This window comes from Ciconia boyciana, chromosome 2 (assembly GCF_034638445.1).
Source record: "Ciconia boyciana chromosome 2, ASM3463844v1, whole genome shotgun sequence".
In the NCBI taxonomy this organism is placed as follows: domain Eukaryota; kingdom Metazoa; phylum Chordata; class Aves; order Ciconiiformes; family Ciconiidae; genus Ciconia; species Ciconia boyciana.
In genome coordinates, this window is record NC_132935.1 from 22,224,404 (window position 1) to 22,248,104 (window position 23,701).

General features: G+C 39.6%; 1 protein-coding gene across 1 annotated transcript in view; it reads left to right on the plus strand.

Moving 5' to 3' along the window:
- DPYS (dihydropyrimidinase) overlaps nt 1-22,121 on the plus strand; it is a 32,804-nt gene extending 10,683 nt beyond the window's left edge. Inside the window, exons 6-11 of the mRNA XM_072851173.1 lie at nt 4,730-4,886; nt 5,917-6,058; nt 8,060-8,202; nt 18,114-18,321; nt 20,377-20,482; nt 21,995-22,121. Of these exons, the coding sequence (XP_072707274.1) occupies nt 4,730-4,886; nt 5,917-6,058; nt 8,060-8,202; nt 18,114-18,321; nt 20,377-20,451 (725 nt within the window). The 3' untranslated portion in view covers nt 20,452-20,482; nt 21,995-22,121. The remainder of the gene's footprint in view (nt 1-4,729; nt 4,887-5,916; nt 6,059-8,059; nt 8,203-18,113; nt 18,322-20,376; nt 20,483-21,994) is intronic.
- The last annotated feature ends 1,580 nt before the right edge of the window (nt 22,122-23,701 follow it).

Here is a 23,701-nt window from a genome sequence, read left to right on the forward strand (position 1 = left end):
AAGTATTGAGTGAGTGACATAAATGAAACCCAAATATTTTGCTGAAAGATATTCAATTTGGACAGGTTAAAACCACTCTGAAAGCTGTGTAAACTCTTAAATACAGGAAGGCTCTCAAGCATTTGAAGTATTCACTCTAATGCAGTTTATTAATCTTTTAAAGATTGTTTCTCCATCTCTTGATGCTAGCTTCCTGCTATTTACAATTGTGAAATTTTTCATGTTCCTTTCCAAGCACTTAGCATGAAGTACAGTGTGTGGGTGCATATTCCTCCCTGCCCATGTCGGGGGGATATTGATATCTCTGCTTATTCCATCACTGACCTCAAAAGAGGAGAGGCTGATCTTCAGTGAGCGTAATCTATTTTCTGGGTGACGGTGTGATACCAGAGTTGAAGCATTGCTTCTCAAATTCTGTGGGATGGTGATTTCCCTAGTCAAAAATGTAAGTCAGAGCCCAGTTCTTCTTTGTCCCTCATTTAGCTATACAAGGTGAACAACAATATTAGAGCTGGAGACCAAAGGCCTGATCCAGTTTGCTGAAGACAGTAGGCATAATTCTGTTGTCTTCAGTGAGCTGTGGCTTAGACCTTAAAGGCTAAAATCAATCATACAGACTGTTAAGGGATACTAGTTCTTATACTAGAATAAGCAAACTTTAGGGGAATCACATGAGTGACCATCTTTCCTTCTCCCCTCCACACCAAAGTCCACCATCTATGTCTGCTCTGATCTCCAGCAACACCGGTCACTGAAGGAAATCTCCAGATTGTAGCAGCATGTTTTTCATGTACATTAGCAACAGCTACATTGCTGCTGAATATTCAACAGGAAATCCAAGATTTCCACACTGTGACTGTGTTGAAGAGGGAGAGGTTAACTCATGCCCCCATTCTGTTCTTTCTGGGCCCTACCAGCCTGTTGAAAGCAGTGGTTCACTGTTTCTCCATTTGAGAGGGTCAAAGACAGCACCTCTCTGTGAGAACTGTTCTTGCTCATCTCAGTGGGCTGTTTCTTCATCTCTAGGCAAACTATGATCTTGAATCTTGCTGGAATAGGAAGAGGAACTTCCACTGCTTCCACAGAAGGGCAGTCCAATATCTCTGTGGGCTCAGTCTCATTCTCTTGAGTGGGAGGTCAAAGAGGATCCTCTTTCTGCTATTGTGTGTCTTCCCTACAATGAGAAGACAAGGCTGTAGAGCGCTGGTGTCAAGCAGTGCTGCTTCCTCTCCTTGTTAGGACTACCTGATGTGAACTTACTGGGGAAAACTAACGTGGCCCTGTCACCCATTCCTTTGGTCAGTAACACCTACGGGGAAGGAAGGCTAATAAAATGTGATGTAGGCATATGTGACTTACTTATACTTCCTCCCACTTAAAAATGTTTTCATTCTAAGTGTACTAAAGACTAGAGATCATGTCCCTTTGCCCATTTAACTGTGCTGTTACAGCTCAGGAAATAAGACTTTCTAGTGCAGATTAGAACTGGAGAGCAGCATCTTACTAAAAAGTCAGTTTTAAAAAGGTTTCTTCCTTTTAAAAAAATGCATACAAAAATATGTACTTGGTCAGATCACAAGAAGCTTGCTTAGACTTATAAAGTTGGTACCTCCTACTATCAGTCACAGGTTAGGTCTGCTCTTAGTGAGAGGAAGGGCATGTCCATAGCTGTGGGTATACAGACTCTCAAGCCGATTCTGAGCACAGGAGTGCAACTCAAAATGCCAACTTTTTAGCTGGCTCATGCAGGACAGCTTGGGTTCAGACTGTAGATGGCCTAACTGATGCAATACTATGCCTGATTCAATAAACCCTGCCTTGCAGTTCTGCTTTTTTCAGATCATAGCTGGTCAGTGAGTGTCTTTGCCCCATATGACCTTATCGTAACTGCTTCTGAAACTTTTACTAGAATAAGCACACAAGGACCAGTTTTTCAAGTCTGTAAATGTTAGTTGGTGTTTCTCAAGATTATAACTCTTTCTGAGTTCTGATAGGTGGTAACATAAATTGTAGTTGTGTGTTCTTCTTTGTTATAAAGTAGCTCTTGCCAGCCAGTTTGGACATCTGATGAAGAAGTCACAAAATCCACAGCTGTTTTCCAGCAGCTCAGAGATGTCAGAAAGACCAAACAGCAGAACACTTTCTGCTTACTATTTTTATTGAATGCAGGAAAACATAACAAATGGAAAGATTTATTACTGCATTACTCCAGTTTTATGCCTATAGGCAGAAGCCAATCGAGCTAAAAGAACCTTAATGCAGAATTTCCTCATTGCCAATCGAGCTAAAAGAGCCTTAATGCAGAATTTTCTTGTTATTTGGATTAAGCAGAATCTTGATATTATTGCACCCTTCAGTCTGGCTAGTCACGGTCTAAATGAAATGCAAGAAATTGCACAGTCAGCAGAAGTGTCCAGATGTAGTCCGTTGAAGCTGCAGTGTTCAGTCACAAAATCACTTGAAGAAATGACTTGTACTCCTTCCCACTCATGGGGACAAGGGGAGCTGCTCAGGTCAAATTCTGACTGCAGAAATACTGTCATCAGCTGTGGTACCTGAGTTAGAATCAACTCAGCATATACAACTGTGAGCTTGGAGACTTCATTTTTATGTTGTGAAACTGAGATAATAAAATTATTTATGGAAGCTAAACATTCACTCCTTTCCTATCTTTGTAACTTTTATAATTTATAGCTATGTCCTAATGATTCATAGTTTAGGTTTGGATGAAGGCTTCTTTAGCATGTTTAGATGCAGTAGGAAAGACACACACCGCACCACTCTTCCTCCTCCCCCGATTTCCACTGACTTTGCTTATTAAAAATCTGTCAAAAGCCTAATAAGTAAATATAGGAGATTGGTTATATATGCAGGACTTTTTCTGTATATGTCTAGGTTTGTGGCAGCCTGCCCTCAAATACTGTGTTTGGAGTTGCCCAAGGAAGGCAAAGATCCCCCTAACTCCTGCAGCAGCTCTGAATTAGGAAAACACTAATCTGACTCAAACCTCCTTATTCACTGAGTGGACATATCACTTACATGGGTGGCCTTATACCCAGTGCTTTAGGTTTTGAAAATAAGATGCAAAAACCAGCAAATAACTGCTTAAGTCATGATTTCCAGTCCCAAAGTGGTGGTGGTCTCCCTCTGAGCCCAAGTGTAAACCTGTAAATATGTAGATAAGTGGGACTGGGAGCTTAGAATGCTCCAAGCCAAAGTGTCAGTACGAGACAAGCACATACAGCATGTCAGAGCATGCTGAGATGGTTATAGCAAATTAATAATGCTAATAGGGAGTCTTTAGGTTGTGGCAGAAGTTATACTATGTAGTACTTGGAGTAAATGTACAGTATAGTAATGTCAGAGCAGGTCTTGAAACCTTGTAGAAATAACTGTAGAACTATGGGTTTTAAATGGTATGAGGCCTTTTTGCAAGTCTAGCACAGAAAATTTAAGGAATGACACTACTGCAGTGGGAAACATATTTTGAAAAGAACTGAGCTCCTCAGTAGCTACCTATGCTAGTGTAGCAGTTATAATCCAGTGGCTCACAGAAGTACCAGAACCTAATGTACAGAGAGAAATCTGCAAAGGTTTGCTTTGCTATTTTCCAACAGTACAGTGAATGCCTGACTCACATGCAGAAAGCCAGAGAAAGGTCACTGTCTTGTATCACCAAGCAATTACCAGCTGAGCCCTTGCTGGGGTAATGTAGTGATAGTTCTAATAAAAATTGTCCCTGGATTGAAATGTGGGATACGTAGCAAGATACCCACTGTATCTGTAGGGAGCAGGGGAGGGAGAAAGCTCTTGCTGGGATCCAGCAGAGGCTGCCTTTAACCAGCATCAAGCAGCCTATGAGTGGGTGTGTGAGGTCCCAGCTCGCTCTGGTTCTTTGGTGACCATCACAGTCAGGGGCATTACCACCTGTCACCTGGAGAACTGCAAAGTGGCTGGACCACCTCCTCAGGGGGTGAAACATCTTGTTTCATCTCCCATTTTGTTTTGATGAGTTTCAAACCCATGTTTCCTAGAAGGAAAAAATAGTTAAAATATGTTAGCTCTATCCAAAGGCTAACAGCCGGTCTGGGTTGACATCCTCTTCTGAGGAATTTGGAATACTGTGCAGCAAAGAATTAAAGGTTAAAATTTGGGAAATAACTTTTAAAATTATTTAATTTATAGGGGTTTTTTTGGAAATGTTTTTACACTCTTTAAATTTATGTCTGGTGCCATATTGTTCTTCCAGGAACAATTATAGCCTGACAATTAAAAGTACCACCTTGCAAAGTCTGTATGCTGTATATGTTAACTTACGTTGTTACACAGTCAATAATTTCAGAGCACCAAACAGGTGCTACCAAGAAATATAAGCATCTTGAACATAGTTAATGCAACTGAGGACTGTGTTCCTTTTGAATTCTCAATCACATGTCTGGTAAACAATATGTAAAACCCATTATAATATATCTGTCAACAATTTAATTAAAAAACTTGCCCAAGCAATGTTCCTATGAGGAAATATATTGGGAGATCACCAGCAGAATATTCAGAACAGAGATGCTGTGTTATAGCTTAGTTTATTATGTCCTTCCATATGTTGGTGTTTAATTTGAAACACTCATTCAAATTTAAATCCATTGCCACCAAAAAGATCCAGAACAGAGAAAATACAAGATATGCATTTTTATGTTGTTTGATGATGATGCTATTGCTTTACCTTTTTCAGGAAAGGTGGTTTATGGGGAGCCTATTGCTGCTAGCCTTGGCACCGATGGCACCAACTATTGGAATAAAGACTGGGCTCATGCTGCAGCGTATGTTATGGGACCTCCACTGAGACCAGATCCATCTACTCCTGGTTTCCTCATGAACTTACTGGCCAAGTAAGCAGATGAACAAACAGTGACAGCTGATGCCCAAATACACAGCAAATTCTTTCTGGAGTATATAATAACGGGTTGATGCCCTGGAGATTTTCTAAGTACAGAATGTTACATTATCAGGAAGGAGAAGTGGAAGGTGAAACCATAGATGAAAAACATTTTTTGTTACAGAAATTAGAAAGTGTTCAGATTCTGTTTCTCTGAACTCTTGTGGCCTTCTGTCCCCATTTGATTTTAATCAATAAGCCTTGCCTTGCTAATACTGCAGCAAAAATTGAAACATGACCAGGGGGACAGTAAGGCTGTAAGCCGGTTGGAAATGTGTAAAAAGTGGGGTCACAGCTAAGAGTGCTGGGTTTTGTTGTCAGCTGCCTTTTTTACTTGAAATTTGGATGCTGCATAAAAACTAAGCCTGTTGACTTCTGAAGGTAGATATGAGTTGTCCACTTTATAACATCTCCTTCAGAAGAAAGTAGGAACAGAAGTATCCTTCAGATACTTGCAGTTAATAAAATGTGTAGTTTACTGATATTTCATTACCAATAAAGCTTAATTCCACAAAAGGGTTGAATTTGACTGAAGATTCTGTGAAGGTATGTCTTAACAGTGACTGATGGTTGTGCAGATCCATAGTAATTTCACAGGGTATATGGAGTGACACAGTCTAAAAGGTATATGGAGTGACACAGTCTAAAATTGCTCTAAGTGAGGATGGAACCAAGCCCTTTGCTCTGGGCAAAGTGGGACAGTCCTCCATTTGTGGGACACCTTTGGCATATCCAAAGTAAAAGTGTTCTTTTTGGTGCTTGGTTTCTTCTGAGGGGTTTCTGAAGAGGAAACCGCTTCATCGGTGAACTGGCTGTTACTATGGAGCTACTCTTGGAGGATAGAACTGAAGACAGACTGGCAGGGCATATCAGTTTTTCCTTGTAGAAGGGATGGCTGAATCTACCCAGCCTTGCAACAGATTTTCCTATGTGGCACTGTCTGGTACATGCTCTAATTCATAATGAACTTTGTTTCTCCATAGTGATGACCTGTCTGTGACAGGGACTGACAATTGCACCTTTGACATATGCCAGAAAGCTCTGGGGAAAGATGACTTCACAAAAATCCCTAATGGAGTGAATGGTGTGGAAGACAGGATGTCAGTCATATGGGAAAAAGGCGTTGTAAGTATATCAAAATGTCTGAACATGGAGGTAATTGATTTTGCCAACAAAATGTAATCTCTCAGCAGTGTGAACTCTCCAGTTTTATCAAGTGTATTTGTCATAGGATAACTCTATGATCAAATACCATAACAGAGTCCTTACTAACTCTCACTTTATGGTCCTGGGAGATAGAAGATTCTTAGTGCTTAAAAAATAGCACTAGAGAATCATTTCCATCATTTAGCAGCAAAGGACTGCTATTGTTTCAGCGGTAGTGCACAGTACATTTACTTGCAACATTTTTTTCAACAGATGAAAGGAAAGTAAAAGGAAAGAGGTGCCCACAGTTTCGACTTGGTCAGTTCTGTATTTTTTCCTCCTTGATCTTTCTCAAATGTAGCTGTGGAGGAGCTTCTACACTGGGTGTGTGCCTGTCAACTTCTAATTTGTGTTTTCAGCCAGGGGAAACAAGCTAGAGATAATAAATGCTTCTCTAATGCATGACTCAGTCCTGTGATATGATGAGATGAACACCTTCAAGTCCCATTGGCCTCGGTGCCATCACAAGAATGCTTGGTGCTTCTCAGGACAATGCCCTTCAGGCTCTAAACAAACATAAATATGAAAGCTCGTGGCCAGACTTTTTTGGATGTGGGGTAGACTGATGAGGGGGAGGTGAGGCAATTTTGTGAGGGATCTGCTGCTTACTGGGTGTTACAATTGCTCTGGCTAATACAATGCTGTTATGTTCCAGAGGCTGTAGTTCAACTTTCTAATTAATATTAAGTTCTCTTGCAGTAGTGAAGTCTTGTCGATAACACACTGTGAAGCATATTTATTTGTCACAGTAGAATTATCTACCTCACACACTTGGTAAGGATGTGGTTCACATTTTCTCCTGTTTATCTGTATTTGGGATTCAGCTCCAGCTGGTGTGTACAAAGCAGACTTCCTGCCTATATTCACCTGTGGCATAGCTCTAGTGTGATTATTGGTGGTGTAAACTGGAATATAATCTAGTTTACGGTTAGTATGAAAGGGAGACATAAATATGTACATCAGTGCTACTTTTGAACAGTGTATCCTGTTGGGCAAGATAATTTTTCAAAAGGTTCTTCAATCAGTGATATCCTCCCTTTTCTTACTCGTAAAATATTACACAACTATGAGATTTTGTCTGGAAAGCTTGCTTCCCTTCCCACACACCATTATTCAGAAAAGCAGTGTTCACCACTTTCATTATGCTTTTCTTCTCAGATGACTGCTCACAGGCCACCACACAAACATGTTTTTATGACATTCTGATTCCTGGACTGACCTATGCACAATATTACTGCCAGTGTAGCTGTCTTTCCAAGCAAACAACAGTCACAGAGGCTGGATTAAATTAGTTATGTAGCAGTCGATAGTCCCAAGACACATGTGTATCCATTATTGTTTGCCATTTTGCTGATGTGTTAGATCAGCAAATCTGTTTTTTATACTACTTGATCTCAAATATTTACTGAAAGTACTATCCTCTGTGTTATTGCTGAAGAGATTTACAAATCACCTTTGCTATATTACACATTGTGCCTTGCCTCTCCTTTATCACCTTCTAGGCTCTCCTTAATACTGTCTCACCAGTTTCCAAAGCCTAGATACTTGAGAGATGTTATGTCTCCTGAGGAAACTGCTGAGCAGGACTACAGATTGTAAGCCAGCTAAAATATCTGATTTCAGTTGACTTTGGACTGGATCCACAGAACGTTTGGCTTTAAAGTTGTCTTTTTTTCCCTTTGCTGTGGGATAAAGTAAGATAAAGTTATCATATTCAGTGAATGTACATTGCAGTATGGGCATCTGAGACAAATAGTTATTTTTATTTCTTTTAAACTCTTCAGTGTGTCATTTAAAAAAAATATTGATGTGATGTTGGCAGAGAGCTGTCACTCATCCTAGCCTTTTAAACAACAGGAACTTTTTTTTTACTCCTCGTTTAAAAAAGTAATGAGTTTGCTTTTGTGTACTCTTCTGCAGTACAGTGGAAAAATGGATGAAAACAGATTTGTAGCTGTTACCAGCACAAATGCAGCAAAAATATTTAACCTTTATCCGAAGAAGGGGAGAATTGCTGTGGGTTCTGATGCTGACATCGTAATTTGGGATCCCAAAGCTACAAGGTATGTATGGGTAGTTATTTCCTCCCATCCAGCCTCTCTGCAGGAAAAAATACCTCAAAGCTTCTGTACAGCAATAAGCCTTTGGGGTGAGGCTTTGGTGTTTTTCACAGCACTTCATGTGAATTGTTTACAGGTTATTTGTATCCTACAATAGTGTATGTAAGCAGAGATCTTTGATCGCTAGATGGACTTAAAAAAATTATCCTAGATTGCTGACCAAGTGCAAAAATAACAAGGACTGTACAGTATGCTACCAGGCCTTGGTATCCTAAGAGTGAGAATAACCACTTTGGGATCTTAGAGTAACTCTGTTAAGTGCTAGAGTATGTTTAGCTTCCTCCCACTGCAAAGGGAAGGGAGAGGAGCCTGTGTTCCTGCTGGATGACCCATTGCAAGCTTGTGTTTTGAACTTACAGCTACTTCAAACATATTCAGAGGTGGTCAGGATGGGTGGTGAAAGTGTGGGGTCTTGCCCTCCTAATGTCTTCTCCCTAGCTGATAGAGCAAATATAGTGGTAGAGCCAGGAGTGAGCTTAGTTCTGAAGCTCAAGCTGTGCATGCTTATGCTTTTAGTTAAGGAGTTTTCAGATTTTGTGCACAGTAAGTCTGCTAGAATAGAGCTTGTCACACCAACAACAGATGCACAAAAGGTGTGCTTATGCCTCACCCTGCATGACTTGATGCCACGCTGCATTTTTGCTACAAAGGGCATGCAATGTCTTCCTGGGAGCCTCAACTCACACAGCATACTGCGCATTACAGCTAATTCCTGTCTTCAGGTATATTCACACCATCAGCTAGCTCCATACTCAGGCCACTATAAACATCTCAAGAATTATACGTCTTGGGTCTTGCTCTGGCTCTTGTGCCCATCCTGGTCTTGTTTAAACTGCCTGGAAATGGTCTGGCAGCTGGCTGTCACAGAGCAAGCTCACCTGGGGAGTTGTCTTTCTCAGCTGAGGTGCCTATGGGCTGTACAAGTGCATCTCCACTGTTAAGTGCTGAGCAGGTTAGCTTAAATCTGCAGGCACTTTAACAGCTGAGTCTTGCATCTGACCACATCCAGTGCTGCACTTAGCAGCAGCAGCAGGTCAGGAGTTGAGCTGGGATGGTGCTTTTGTCTTAGGCTCAGCTCTAGTGAGCAGTGTGAGCATACAACTGCCCTGAAGGCACACATTGACCCTCCTTGAAATCTCTTCATCAGTGTCATCCAAATAGTAAATCTACAGAAGATAGCAATCACTAACCCTAGATGAGCTTTGTGGGGTGTTGGGCATGATGACCGTATGGCCAGCTTTCATCAAGGTATCACAGTGTTTGCTGTTCTTAAAGCCTGAGCTGTTGTAACTCAGATGGCATTAGATTTTCAGCCTTTGTTTTTTAAAAAAAAGAGTTGAAGACTCCCCTCATGGTAGAGGAAAGTTTTGAAACATAACTGGTCAAGTCTGATTTGGAGCCAAGCGAAACGGAGGAAAAAAAGCCCTAATCCTAGATTTACCTTACACAAACAAAATTATCTTGACCAATCTTCTGGTTTTTGAATTTTTTATAATGCAATTCTCACGCATTTCAGTATATTAATGAGTACAAAAAACATGTGAGAGTGAGAGGAAAAGCATTCTGTGTTTTAATCTGCAAAGCTTGAGGACATGGAGGTTGCTATTCCGAAGTCCCACAAAAAAACCTGGTAGCATCAGCAAAAGAAGTTTTAGGAGTGTCAACCCCAATAAACACAGAGGCCTGCCCAGCGCTGGGTCAGAGAGATTTTAATGTGCATTATCCCTTCTGGCATGTTGAGCAAGCATATTTTGAGATACTAGCAATGAACTATTTCAGGACAGTGGAGCTATGAACTCTAATTAAAAAAAACCTGAAGGATTCTTTTCTGAGCTCACTTCTGCTCTGCCTGGGGACAAATGAATCTAGAAGGATAGCAGAGTTCTGACATTGTCCTCAAGGTGATTTGTCAGGTCCTGAAATTATTTATCCTTTTGCCTCCCAAACATTCCTTCTACCCCCCTTCACTCTCTCCTGAGTGCTCTAATTGCCTTTTTGCCCACTGCAGCTGCGAAGGTGCAGTTTTTCTTCAAATATTTTTCCCAACTTTAAACTGTATTTTCTTACTGAACAAGCTGATTCTAAGTTCAGCCAATACTTTTTTTCTGATCTGGTACTGTTCTCATTGTTTATCCCTTTGGCTTTGCTGGGAACAAGCCTCTCTGCAGCTACAGTTTTGTGAACTACCTGAGTAAGTATAAATAAATCTCACTAGTGCTTGTCTATTCATTTCACTACAAATCCTGAAGAGGGCACAAACAGCCCAGCAGAGAAAAAGGATCTAGCTAATGGACTTCAGCCATTTAAGATATTACACAAGGTGCAGCCTCACATGCTTTTGTTGACTCTGGGGAGTGATTTTCAATTTGGCAATAGGCTTGTTCCTCTTTCTTGCAAAGTCCTTCCTCTTTTGAGCATGACCTTTTTTCTTGTTTGTAAATCTAAATCTTGTAAGAGGAAAATGCAATTTTCCAGTTCTGATTTGATGCTGTGTTGCTGTAGTCTTAAAATACTGGCTGATACTAACCTAAAGAGTTAGACAATTGCTGAAGTATTGCTGTGAGGAACTGGTATTATCACAATCTGACAGAGGAAGTCTATAGGGAAGATTCTGAAGTCATTCCGAAAGGTAGTGAAGCTCTTCAAAATACAAAAACTTACATCCCTACAAAATCGGCTGCATTTCCCCTCCCACATCATTGCACAATAGCAACCTGTTGGTTGCTATCTGGGCATTTGGGATTTTCTCTTTCTAGGTTGCAAAAGCATGGTGAATTCAACATGACAGCTCTGCAAGCTGGGAGCAATTGCAATTCAAGGTTCCACTTCCAGCGCTCTGCCACTTTACCTCAGGTTTTCTTTCTATGGGTCAGCTTCATTGACTGGCCTATTTCTGTAGCATTTTCTGGTAATTTCTGCAGAAAACATTATACAAACAGTTACCAGATTTGCTACTGTATTTAAAGGCTTCTAAATACTGGTTTTAGCGGGTCTGCATGAAAGCAAGCAGTATTGGGAAGAAACACAGTAAATGTATAAATTCGTTAGAAACTGCATTAGAAAAGATGGGTTGTGAATTCTGCCAGGTTAGTTAGGTCTGTTTCTTAGCTTCCTTAAACTCATTGCATATTCATTAAAGAACACACAAATACCAAAGGGACCTGTTGGTTTATTGCAGCCATGTGCTTCCAAACATCATCTTGCAGACCTCAACACCCTCAGCATCCCAAGTACAGCCTGTGCACACAGGATTGTTTTGTGAGAACTCCTTGGAAAAACGCATGTAGGCAGCAAATGTGTACTCACTGTACCGTCTTATTTTAATCTGTGCTTTGATCAAGAATGTTCACTGACTTCTTTCAGCTGCACACAAATAATATAACAGTCCCAAGTCTGTGAAACAAAAGCAACTGTAAAGACTGTTCCAGAAGGAGAGGGCAGAGTAAGCAAGGAAAAGGGAATGTCACCTGTCAGCAAGTCAGCGTCCTCTACAGCTGATGCCTTTAGCTATTTGAAAGCAACCAAGAATACAAAATCTCTAGGGCTTGTTTCAGAAATGCTCAGCAAGGAAGCTAAATACTGCAGTACCCAATTCAGACCATGGAAAGAGCTGAGCATCCCTTGTAATGTAGGGGCAGAAGGTGCTAAAGATCTCAAGACATTCAGCTCCTGGCAGATATTAGGGCTCCATAAACTCACTGTAGCCTGTCGAGACCTTGCAAATAAGCCCTGGATCAGCCCCCAAAGGCAAGATCAAACACCTGTAGGGATAAAAAACCTGTCTCAAATGGAGTTTAACTTTCTAAGTCCAGCCACTTTATTATAACAACATGCAGTCTGGGAAGCCTCACCCACCAGTTTTTTTCCACTTACCAAATATAGCCTAACAGTTAGGTACTTTTGAATGCAGAGGCAGAGCTGGCTGTGCAGGTAGCAGTCTCTCACCCCATCCTCCCTGGGCTCTGCTGGAGTGGCCCTCTTTGGCAGGCCTAGCGTGTGCCCCACGTGTGCCAGTGGAGCTGGGCTCAGCCCTGAGCACAGCAGTGATGGCTGCAGCCCAAAGCGCACAGCTGCTGGAGCAGGGTCCCTGACTAGCAGGGAATGCAGGAGTCCTGAGGTGAGGAGGAGAGGGAGGAAAAGGACATGTTACTCTGTAATGCACATGCTGTGACGTGACTAGGGAAGACATGGTTTCTAGCCCGTTTCCAGTGTTGTTTATGCATTTTAGGGGAAACAGTCACTGGATGCAAATCAGTGAGAAGTCAGAGTGCCCCAGTCTGCTGGCATATATTCTCTCGGTGCCTTTGCTTGTGTGTAGATATGTTCATGGATAAATCTTTTGCATTTGTTAGAACCAAAATCTGCAGCCTATATCTGTCTCATTTGTAGTCAAGTCTTCAGCCTCAGAGGCTTAAGTGGGAACAAGTTACAACATTTAAGCACTCTTTGCCAAGCAACTGCCTGTAATTTTTCATAACATGAAAGAGGAAGAAACTAAGATGTTAGCAAATGATTAGAATAAATAATGCTGCAACTGTCTTACTCTTTTGATGAATGAGCATAATTTTGAATACTGGGTATATGGATAACTGCATCTAGACACAATGAAGCAAAATGAAATAATGTGGCATACAAATATGTATGCATAGGACAAGCATGTTCTGGCATTTTCAATAGCCCCATATTCTTTTGCACAAGTGCAAGTCTATGCATGCATGAATGTACACTAATTCACTAGAATCAGAGTTCCTGTCAAAGGCCTGTTATCTCAAATTAAGGGGACATGAAGAAAGAAACAATAGGCACAAATTAAAATACAGGAAATTCCATTCAAACATAAGAAAAAAACATTTTCTTTGCTGTGAGGGTGATCAAACACTGGCACAGGTTGCCCAAAGAGATTGTGGAGTCTCCATCTTTGGAGGTTCTTAAAACCCAACTGGACATAACTCTTAGGAACCTACTTTGGCTGACCCCGATCAGAGCAAAGGGCTTGGAATAGATGATCTCCAGAGATGCTTTCCAACCTCACTGACTCTGTGGTTCTGTGAACTATAACAAAATAAGCCTCTCAGAGAGCATGATGTACGTTTCCCTAGTAACTTGCTGTCTCACAAAATGTCAGCTGCTCTCTTTAGATAACTGAATCTTAGAAATGTTACCAAAAAAAAAAATCTTTATTATTTTCTCCTTAGATAACCTTGCCTTTTTCTGCCCAGTAATCATTTCCAGATCTTCTTTAGTCATTGAATAGACTTATTTGTATTTTCCTCTCTTTTTATGCTTTTCTGCAAACTTAATTTCTCATTACTGTTTCCCTCCTGCCCATTATACAGTTTGACAATTTTCACTTCCATCCCATATCAGCTTGGAGTGATTGATAGGCCCAGACTGATGGTATTGTTGACAAATGAGTTACTTACCATAATCAGAAAAATAATTTTGCTGTCATTCTCTACCCATCTTAGAATGATGAATTTTAGGAGATATGATTGCATGAAATAAAGATCCCATCCCTCAGATAAGTCACTTTGACTTGGAGCTCCCAAACATTAACTTCCTACCTCTTCTTGCATCTGTTATTTTATCCACAAATCTCCTCACTTCATATGGCTACTCAAAGGCAATGCTTATTTAAAGATATTTTTTAAGAGGCCAGGAATACAACTTTATGAATAGCTGCTTGCATATATTTGCATGTGCAGTTATTGCAATTCCTTAATATAAAATAGGCCATGGGGTTTTTAATCCACGTTACAGGCTTATAGCGAGCATTTTTGCACATAAATTTTAAGACTTTCTCTTTTTTCCTTTTCTTCTCTTCCCCCCCCTCCTTTGCTTTTCTTTTTAATAAAACTGACTCTCTAACATTAACAAAGTTCAACTTAATTATCATTGTAAATGAGTGGTGGCTCAGGACAGCACAGAAAGGTGAACCATCAATTTATTTTTTTCTAGATTTTAGAAAAGCAGGTTAACAATATGGCGAGTTCAAAGGCATCTGAAAGTGATGTGAAGAGGTAAATCACAAAGGCTGATACTGTCCTCAGCAAACTGGCATTTCTTACCTACCCCAGCTCCAAAAAGCTTAGAGATACTGCACTGTAAGCACTGAGAGAAGTTGCTTACAGCTGAAATACTCACTCTTACATAAGCTGGTTTTCTATGGCAGCTGTCAACGAAGCAGTTGTTTTCTCTTCAGCAATGGACTTGGGTCATTTTAGCTGCCTTTATTACTATGTTTTAAATTAATTAATTAAGTAATTATAAAATAGGTGTCCTCCCTTTACTGAGATGTTGAACAGCTATTCTTGCCTAAGGGCTGTTGACTACAGAATTCCTTCATATTCCTGTGCCTGGAATTTTTTAAGAAAACTGTGTGAGGTATGCATCCCATTTCCATTGAAAGTAATTAAATTCTTCATTTTCTTATGCCCCTCTTGAAAATTAAAGTGATAGTCCTCACAGCAGTCAAAGTTTAGGTTCTAGAGCTTACTCTAGTCTGACATCCACCTTCACTGGGCTTCATGTCCTATGCATTATGAGGGGTAGAAGATTACGCTAATATCTAATGGTTTCCCTTCATCCAGTTCCCCCTCCTGCTTAACTGTAACTCACTATTTAGTATTTCAGGCTCTGACTGAGGCATAGACATGGTTATGATGCTGCTGGGTTGTGTTTGACTTGAAATGAAAACAGGCACCTCTAACTCCTTAACAAAACTTTTGAGCTGACTAGCTGTACAGTCTTGAATTTCACCCTACAGCTTGCTCTGTTAGTCTAAGCTCTTTTCTAAATTTCAAACTTCAGTTTGTAGTTTATTTAGATATAATATTCTAGGAGTGGCAGTAAAGCCCTTTCTCACATAGAGCATAAATAAATACAGGATTACTAGCCACTGAATCCTCACACAGTCAGAAAATCTGGTAATTGCTCTTAGACTAAAATAACTGCTATTTGACTGTAAATTAGTTGGACAGAAGCACTGGATTGAAAAAAGACAATTTCAGAAGCAGTCTTCCTCTGTGGTACTAGAGGAATATCAATTTTTATATTAATAGCCTAAAACCTCTTTGCAAGACGTGTATCAAAAGCAGCTGAAGTGAATTACATGGAAACACTGATGTAAGTAGGAACAAACGGCCTGATGTCTTTGCAGTATCCTCTTTGTAGAGGAGAATGTTCTTTTACATGTTGAAGTAATCATTCTGATCTCAGTCTCCATTTGCGAAACGGTCGTCTGAAACAAGAGCCACTGTAATTTATAACCAGAATTAGACAATTTTACAAATTTGAATCCTGGAGTCAGAATCTGCTTCCTCATGTTAAGTAATCCCTTATGTCAGACATCACTTAGGATGGTGGAGACAGCTGTTATGTTATTCTTCACTACCATGGCAGTCTTGGTTTTTTGGATTGTAAGTGGGTTACAACCATTCTTGCTATCAGCCGAGTGGTCAATAGTGTTCAGACATTCAGAGCAAACATTGGAATTTTGCTAAGATTCCCGGCAAGCTGCCTGCTACTGAAATGGCTGATACAGCAGCAAACAGTCCGTTGTATAAGGTTGCTGAGTTGTGAGCTTCAGACGCAAGCATACCGCCTAGTTCTGTTTTAATTGGTTGCTCAATGCTATCTGAAACTTTCATTGCCATTGACAATGTCAAAGGGTTAAATCTAAACAGAGATTAATTTTGGTGATCTCCATCAGGGAGAAAGCACTTCACCTTCAGAAAAGGCAGAGTGATCTAAGGCTTGTTTCAACAGAAGGGTTATAAATGAGTTCTATACAAGTTTGTTGTTGAGACAAGCTCTAGGAAATGTGTTTTGTCATATTGTAAGGTATATCTGTGCAAATGGATATTTCTCTTAAATGTTCTAACTTCCATTAATTTTGTATCTTTTTATGAAGGACGTACTTACCTCTGAGACATGTTTACTTCTAGTGATCCTGCTCTAGCACATTTAAACAGCTCACATGTTGAGTTGAAGGATCTTGCTTATTTTTCTGTTCGTTTGCTCAAATTACCTTTTCCATTTTTCTTTTCATGTCCCAGTGCTATTGTGCAAACAGATATGATGTATACACAGAGAATGCTAAAGATAATTATATTACAGTTGTTCTTACTTACTGTTCTAGCAATTGGACCCATAAGGGTAATGAGGTAAGCTGGAGGAATATGTTCACAAGCTCTTTGTAGGGCTATTATAAGACCCATGGATAAACTTGTTCGACAGTATTCATAGGACCGGTGAATAAAAGAGAGGTCTGACTTCTATTGCTCGCTCTTTCCACTGTGAATCTACAAGATGATGCTGATACTGGTGAGCAGCCATGTGCAAGTTTTCTGTCCAAGGTGTGCTGGATAAGGAAAAGTTTTTATTCCTATGGGCAGATTCGCCATAGAGAGTATTTCTATATATACAGCCTTTGAAAAGTCAGTTGCCACCAAGATTTAAATGTAGCCCTTAGTAGAACCAATTTCTCTTAGTTCACCAGAATGACGTAAACAGAAGACTAATTATCCTTCCACAAGTTCTTTTTTCCTCTGTATAAGTAATCATTTGAAATATTTGATAAGTGATTACTTTTGAAAATGGTTATACTTCAAGAAAGATACAGATTTTGTTGTGGTTCTCTCATTTTGGTAAGGATGTTAACTAAAGTTTTAAAAAATTCTTCTCCAAATAGATCAATATTTTAATCTATTACTATTTCATATTAGTTTTGACTTTGATAATTATTTTGCAAAAGATGTAATCTCTGGAGTAATGTTAATGCTATATATGCATGATAGGTTTTTGATTGTGTGAGCACCCATTCTGGAAAATTCTGACTGCTAGCCAAAAACATGAAGCTTCCTTCCTTTCAGAAATTACAGATTACAATAAAATTATAAACTACAAATTATTAAAAAAAAATCTGTAGATTGTAAAAAGGAAGTTAATAAAATAATTAACTAAAATTCAAAATCTTGTGACTCATTTTAGATACAGTATATAGTAAGTAGCTCAGCAGGAAAAACAGATAGTAAAGGAAGTATACACAGCCTGCACTTCCAGATGCTAATGTCAGCTCTAGCATTGGCTCTGCCTTAAATTGCATTAATGCGTAGCCAGTTAGGGTTGGAGAAATTGGCTAGAAATGGTGATCATAAAGAATGAGGGCTATGCATAAAGAAAGCAATAATACCATAGCTCAAATTAGTGCTGTTGAGGTCTAAAATTATAATTTGGTAATACCCTTGGAAGAAAGGTATGTAGATGATGTAGATGATGTGATGTTGTCATTATTTAGTGGCATCGAGATATTTGGGCTGTCAGTCACTGGATCAATCCACCTCACATTAAGAGTTACCAAAATTCATTACCATCTACTGACTTTCCAGTGAAATAGTCTTTATCTTATTCGTGAGTCTCAATCTTTGAAACATTGCAGCCATACTTTTCCAACTTGAAATTGCAAGTCATTATAGCTAAAAGGTCAGAGCTTTTTCTGACCTTATTGTTCATAGATATTTGCTTGGCAAGGCAGAATGAAATCATGTTATCCAAATAAAATATTACAACCTGATTTTTTTCCCACTAATCTCTTTCTAGTGGAAAATTTTACGTTTCAAGGCTGCAGTTTTGTCCTTTTGACTCCCTCTTCATTCTTTTGAAATACAATTACTCTTCAATGAAATGTTAATGCTCTACCCTATTTTTACAGCTGTTCCATAATGTACTGTGCAATGTCACAGTTTAATAATGCTGCTAAATTTTCTTCCTTTATCATTTTCTCAAAATGTTATAATGAAGTAAAATGTAAGGATCATAGTAATTTTGGGTGTTGTTTTGTTTTGTAAACACAGGACAATATCTGCAAAGACACATCACCAGGCCAACAACTTCAATATATTTGAAGGAATGATCTGCCATGGAGTACCAGTTGCGACAGTTTCGAGAGGCAAAGTGGTTTATGAAGGCGGAGCTTTCAATGTCACAGCAGGAGAAGGCAAATATGTCTCCCGTCCACCATTCCCTCCATATGTCTACAAACGAGTCAGGCATCGGGAGCAGGTTAATTAAACTAATAAATCTCTGTAATGCTTTGTACAACATGAGGATAACTAGCTCTTGGGAAGAGAGGTTTGGGGATTCAATTGTAATTTCCCTTACTAATCAAAATCTGCCAAGGTGGGAGGAAATGAAACTAAGGACTCAATTTTTATTGCTCTTTATCTTACAGAAAAATATCATAGAATAGTTCCTGCTCTTAGGGTAGTCTGTAGAGCTCATAGACTAAGCCTGGGTACTTTTTAAAATAAACACGTCCCACCTGCAATAAAAATGGACAAAGTTTTGCTCATGGGTAATCTGACCAACTGCTAGATTTCATCACTCATTTAACTGAAAATCAGAGAGGCTTAACATCATATGCAGGAAGAAATCTTATACTGAGGAAGAGATCAATAATTTGCTAACTCTTTCATGGATCGGATGTTTGGGGCTAAACCCTGTAGAATGTTGAACACTTGGCCCTGTTCCAGCAAGAATGTGTTAAAAGTTGAACATGTGCAAAATGCACTGCTGAACCAAGCAAGATAACTCTTTCAAGCTCTTGTTTTGTATGTTTTTTTAAAGAGAAATATTGCAAAATACATGAAGATTGAATTTTCAGTGCCTGTTTAGCATGCAAGCATTTATGAAGGATGCTTTTGAGTCCTTAGCATTACTTATTGTGGGTAGGATTTTCAAAAGCACCCAGACTAAGTATATTTGAAAATCACAACCTGAATCAGTGGGATTCACTGCAAGATCTAAAAGTTGAATCAGACGAGCATCCATGTGAGATATGGCCCATTGAAATGCTTCCAAGATAATTCTGTATATTTCTTCCTGCTTTTGTCTTGATGGACTGAGAAAGGCATGTAAAAGTGTCTGAGTGAGGCTTTCCTGCAAAGACCACACTTGCACAGGAGCTGGTGGGCTGTCTGCAAGTTGATACACATAATACAGTGGATAGGCAGGGAAGTACCCTCATAAGCATGCAGTTTTTCCCTGGGAACTAAGAACAGAAAACAGATGATTGCATTTGGGGGTTTTCAAAACGTAAAGGAACAAATTTTTCTTTTTTGTACCAGTCAGTGGTAAGTTAAGTGTAAGTTAAGTTAGTGTAAGTTAACAACAGTGTAAGTTAGCTAAACTACAGATATTTTCACTTGCATTATGTTAGCATCTAACTGTCCTGTTTCTACTTTGCTTTTTATTTTGAACCAGATTCCTCATTAAAATCTGTCCACAAATTTTATATATTCTATTCACCTTTTCAGTGTGAATGAAGGTTAACATTCCTAGGGGAAAGGAAGGGCAAAGAAAATAATCTGTGCCTGGACTTCCCAGACCTAGTAGAAAAGTGAACCAGTAGTCCTAACTGAATTTGTCCGGAGAAAAGATCTTCCCATTCCACTGAACATTTAACTGAATTTAAGCAATTGCTCGAAAGGTCATGCAATTCCATGGCCAGCTGCAGATAAGATTGTCTCACAGGCAAAATAGTGAGAACTGCTCATCTACAGTAGACTCATTCTGCATTTTTAATCTAAATAGATTCTCTTTGCAGTGTTCCTCTTAGAAATCATAGTCCTTTGGATCTATTTTCAGTGGGATATGTATCATACACAAAGTTGTATGTGCCTGTGAGCCTATTTAATCCACTGGACATTGAAGATACTTGGTACTTTGTTAATGAAGGTTGCTTATTATTATACCACTTTCTTTGTTGTGCAATGTTGATCCCTTTGATTTTTAATGCAAAATAAATGCCAGGTAATGGTAGTAGAAACTAGCTATTGAAACCCGCTTTGTACTGGCATTACACCAGCAAAAACTTGGGGCATTCCTTTTCATATAAGAGAACATGCTGCAGTTATTAAATGCTCCTGATGAAAGCTGAGAACTGAACAGTTTAATCCCAGTGTAAGGGATCTTTTCAAGAGAGAGGTTTGATGAAAGAGTTGGGATGCATAACATACAAAGCTGGATTTTCATAGGACTGCTATTTTCATTGTGTACAATTAGCAATTGCAAGGGGAAGACAAATAATAATGAAAGATTTGAAATACTTTATTGCAGGTCTGTCAGCCTGTTCCTGTTAAGAGAGTACCATATACAGACATGGTCTCAGGAGCACCCGTCACACCAAAATAATAGGCTCATTCCCCAGTTTTGGTTCTTGCAGGTAACTGTCTCTTTTGATTAGTGAAAACTACTTTACTTAATGCTTCTCTGAAATTTCAAGAAAACACAAGTGCAGCAGGCCATCTAGCTTGTGACAGGCTTGTCTGAAATAAGCCCTCTCAGAAACTGAGTTGTCTTGGTATCTTTAAATTTGATGAAAATGTGTGGCAGCCCAGGCATGGAGGACCTCGTTCTGATTGGAGCCTCGTTTAAAATGTTCAGTTGAGAGGAGCAAATAGAATTTAACTGCTAGACTGAGACATGGGTATGAAGGCCCATAGAAAACCTGAGTTCAGTTAGCAGCAGGAATAGAAACAAAGCATAAAAGTTTGGCTTGCAAATTTACAGAAAAAAAAACCCCAAACCAGCTTGATGTGAAAAATTAAATTCTCTAGTGTCCCTGTGTTACAGACAATAACTCTCCACCAATTGTGCTGTTTGGGTTAAGCTGATAGATCTGTTTTGCAAGGACAACAGCTGTCTTCGTGCAATAGAGGTGCTGCAGTCAGTGCCAGCAGTGGTCTCATGGATGGTTGAGCTGCTGTAAGGCTCAGTGCTGCTAACAGGGGAATAACACCAGGCATCTCTCCTTTCCTCCTCTCCAGTGTCCACAGTGCGTAGCTTGGTTATTGACACTCCCTCACCTGTATATGCTCTGGTGCTCGGTAGATCTTTCTGTGAGCTGATTTACTTGCTAAGGCAGCAGAAAACAATTAGCTTCCTTTTTCTGCGTTAGTTTTCTGTTGGCTTAGTGAGTTGAACTGTCTCTCAGAAGAACCTAGCAAGGATCAGTGCAGTGCAACATATGGGTGGGATAAGGCAGCTGGGGAGGAGGACTAGGCAACACCACCTCAGTCTTTAACTGTTTAACAAGCAGAAGAAATGCTTCAGGAAAAGGTAAAAGAACTAGGTAAGACCTTCAGCAAGCACATTGAGACATGGTGCTGCTGTATGCCAGCTGCAGCTGAAATGTTGTCTGCGACAGCAGGGGAGTTGATTAATATGGGTCGGGGGGACAGTGAGTGGCAGTAAACATGACAAAATCCAGGCTGAGTTTTTGGGTGCATACGTGTACCAACAATGATATTAGCTGGTTTGAGAAATGACTTCCCAATAGATGGATGTGAAGCCCGAGTTCGCACCTCACATAAAATGGGTCTGTTCTTATTGCTAATTAATATGAGGACAGAAACAAACCTGCAATAGTGGGAGGGTGAAGTTAGCTTTTCCACATTTCATTGTATCATTCCTTTAAAGCTCCCTCACAGTGAACTTCATCCAGGGCATCAGTAGCAGCAACAGAGTGCAGCATGCTATTTGTTTTCCTCTGTCATAAGGGAGAAAGCTTTTGTAATAGAGAGGACTAAAGGCTAAAGCTGCCATAGAGGGAGCAATAATCATTCTTTCTAGCTCCTACCACTCTTTCTCCATTATTACCTCTCTGAGTGACAAATTGCAAAGCAGAGATTTTCTTTTGAAAGATTATATCATATTGTCTTTTTCTTCTCTGTAGATAAAAGCAAATGAAAATGACCCTGCTGTCCCCACCAAAGCAGTGCATTCTGGGTCCAACAATCAGTCCACAATCAACTTCTCAAGAGCCAGCATGAAATGACAGTAACCAATAAACATTATACTGGGCTTCTGCATGAAAGTTGTCATTGCAATTTCTCTTTAAAATGAATTTTGTTATTAGAACTGGAAAAGTATTTTTAGAAAATGGAGTAATAATAAAATAATAATTACAATTATAATGTGGGAGCAGCTCTGTAGGTTCTAAGTTTGGGGGTGGTATTTCTTAATATTTATCTTTAGAAGGTATCAGCTAACCTATAAAGTCAAAGCAATGAGCAGTGGCCTTTAAGCACATTCTCTACATTCTTGCTCTGTTAGGTCACAGGACATGAATCCTAATTCTCTAGTTTCATGTGTTAGGAAGATCTCTGTTGTGTTTAGCAAGTCAGAGAATTCTAATAGCAGATGCTGAATTTGATTTTTTGTTTTTCCCTTCCTGGAAGGGGTCAGGTACAGAAAAATGCTGATTCAGGGGAACTGTCACTATTTTAGAGATGCTGCTATATCTCTCTGTCCCTGTCTTTAAAGGGGTTTATACGTTTTGTCCCTGCCAGCTGCCCAGCCAAGCGTTTATTGGTGTGTTCAAGTGTTTCCTTTATTACACCCTAGGCAAACCTATGCTAACCATACTGGTGAACTCCCCTACAATACTGTTTTGTGTTCTGGCTATATGAAGAGACATACACCCATAACTTGAAGGCTTATGAAGTGGGATCACCATAGCAAGAGCATAATGCATTAGTTTCAAAAAACTTTTTTTTACTGAAAATGTGAGTTTTTTCCTGATGTAACTAATACTTTGGAGTTTTTTGTAGGATAGGATTCCTAATTTTAAAAAAGTCTCATTTGCTCAATTTATTTGATTTCCCATTTGAGAGGTAATTGTATTCTTAGAAGCATGACTCTGTTACCACGTCTAGACAGGTTTTGCCTCGGAAACCTAGAATGTTGTTTAAAGTTGCATTTTCACGTGTGATAGCCCTTCTTTTTAAGCAACTGTCACTGGGGAATATTTAAGAGAGAAATGAGGCCAACACAAAACCACCTGTACGGTGAATTTATTGTCCTATATGTAGAAACAGGGTAACGTGTACTTCTGTGCAACCCACAGGCTGAACAGGCACAGAAAGACATTCATATTTTAAGACAGACACAGAAAGCGTATGATAATTACTTTTATTTTTAACTTGACAGTGGAAGGCAGACTTGTAGTTCCTGCTATATTCATAGGCATACAGTGATGTATGAGCTTGTATGAGAAACAAACTCCTACTAGGGCTGTAGTTCTTGTGTCTCTAAATAGCAAAGGAGTATTTTTCTTTGTAAGGTGATGGAGGATAATCATGGGGATGTTCAGGAAGAGCTAGCACGAGTTCCCATTTCTCAGGTTGTCTTTGGAGTGGCAGAACAGCAGAACCAGGCATCCAGCACTATTACAATGACTGTTACAAGGGAATGGGGTTCACTGTTCAATGTACACTTCTATACTGCAATGGTCTGCATCTGAGTTTGTTGTCTAGTCTCCCTCTGTGATCAACAGAGAGAAGTGTGCTTCTGGAACACTATTCATCTCTGGATCAAGATCTAAAACAGGCTATATGAACCTGTCCAGAGCTGTTCTCCTTTGGGATGAGATGAGTAGTTT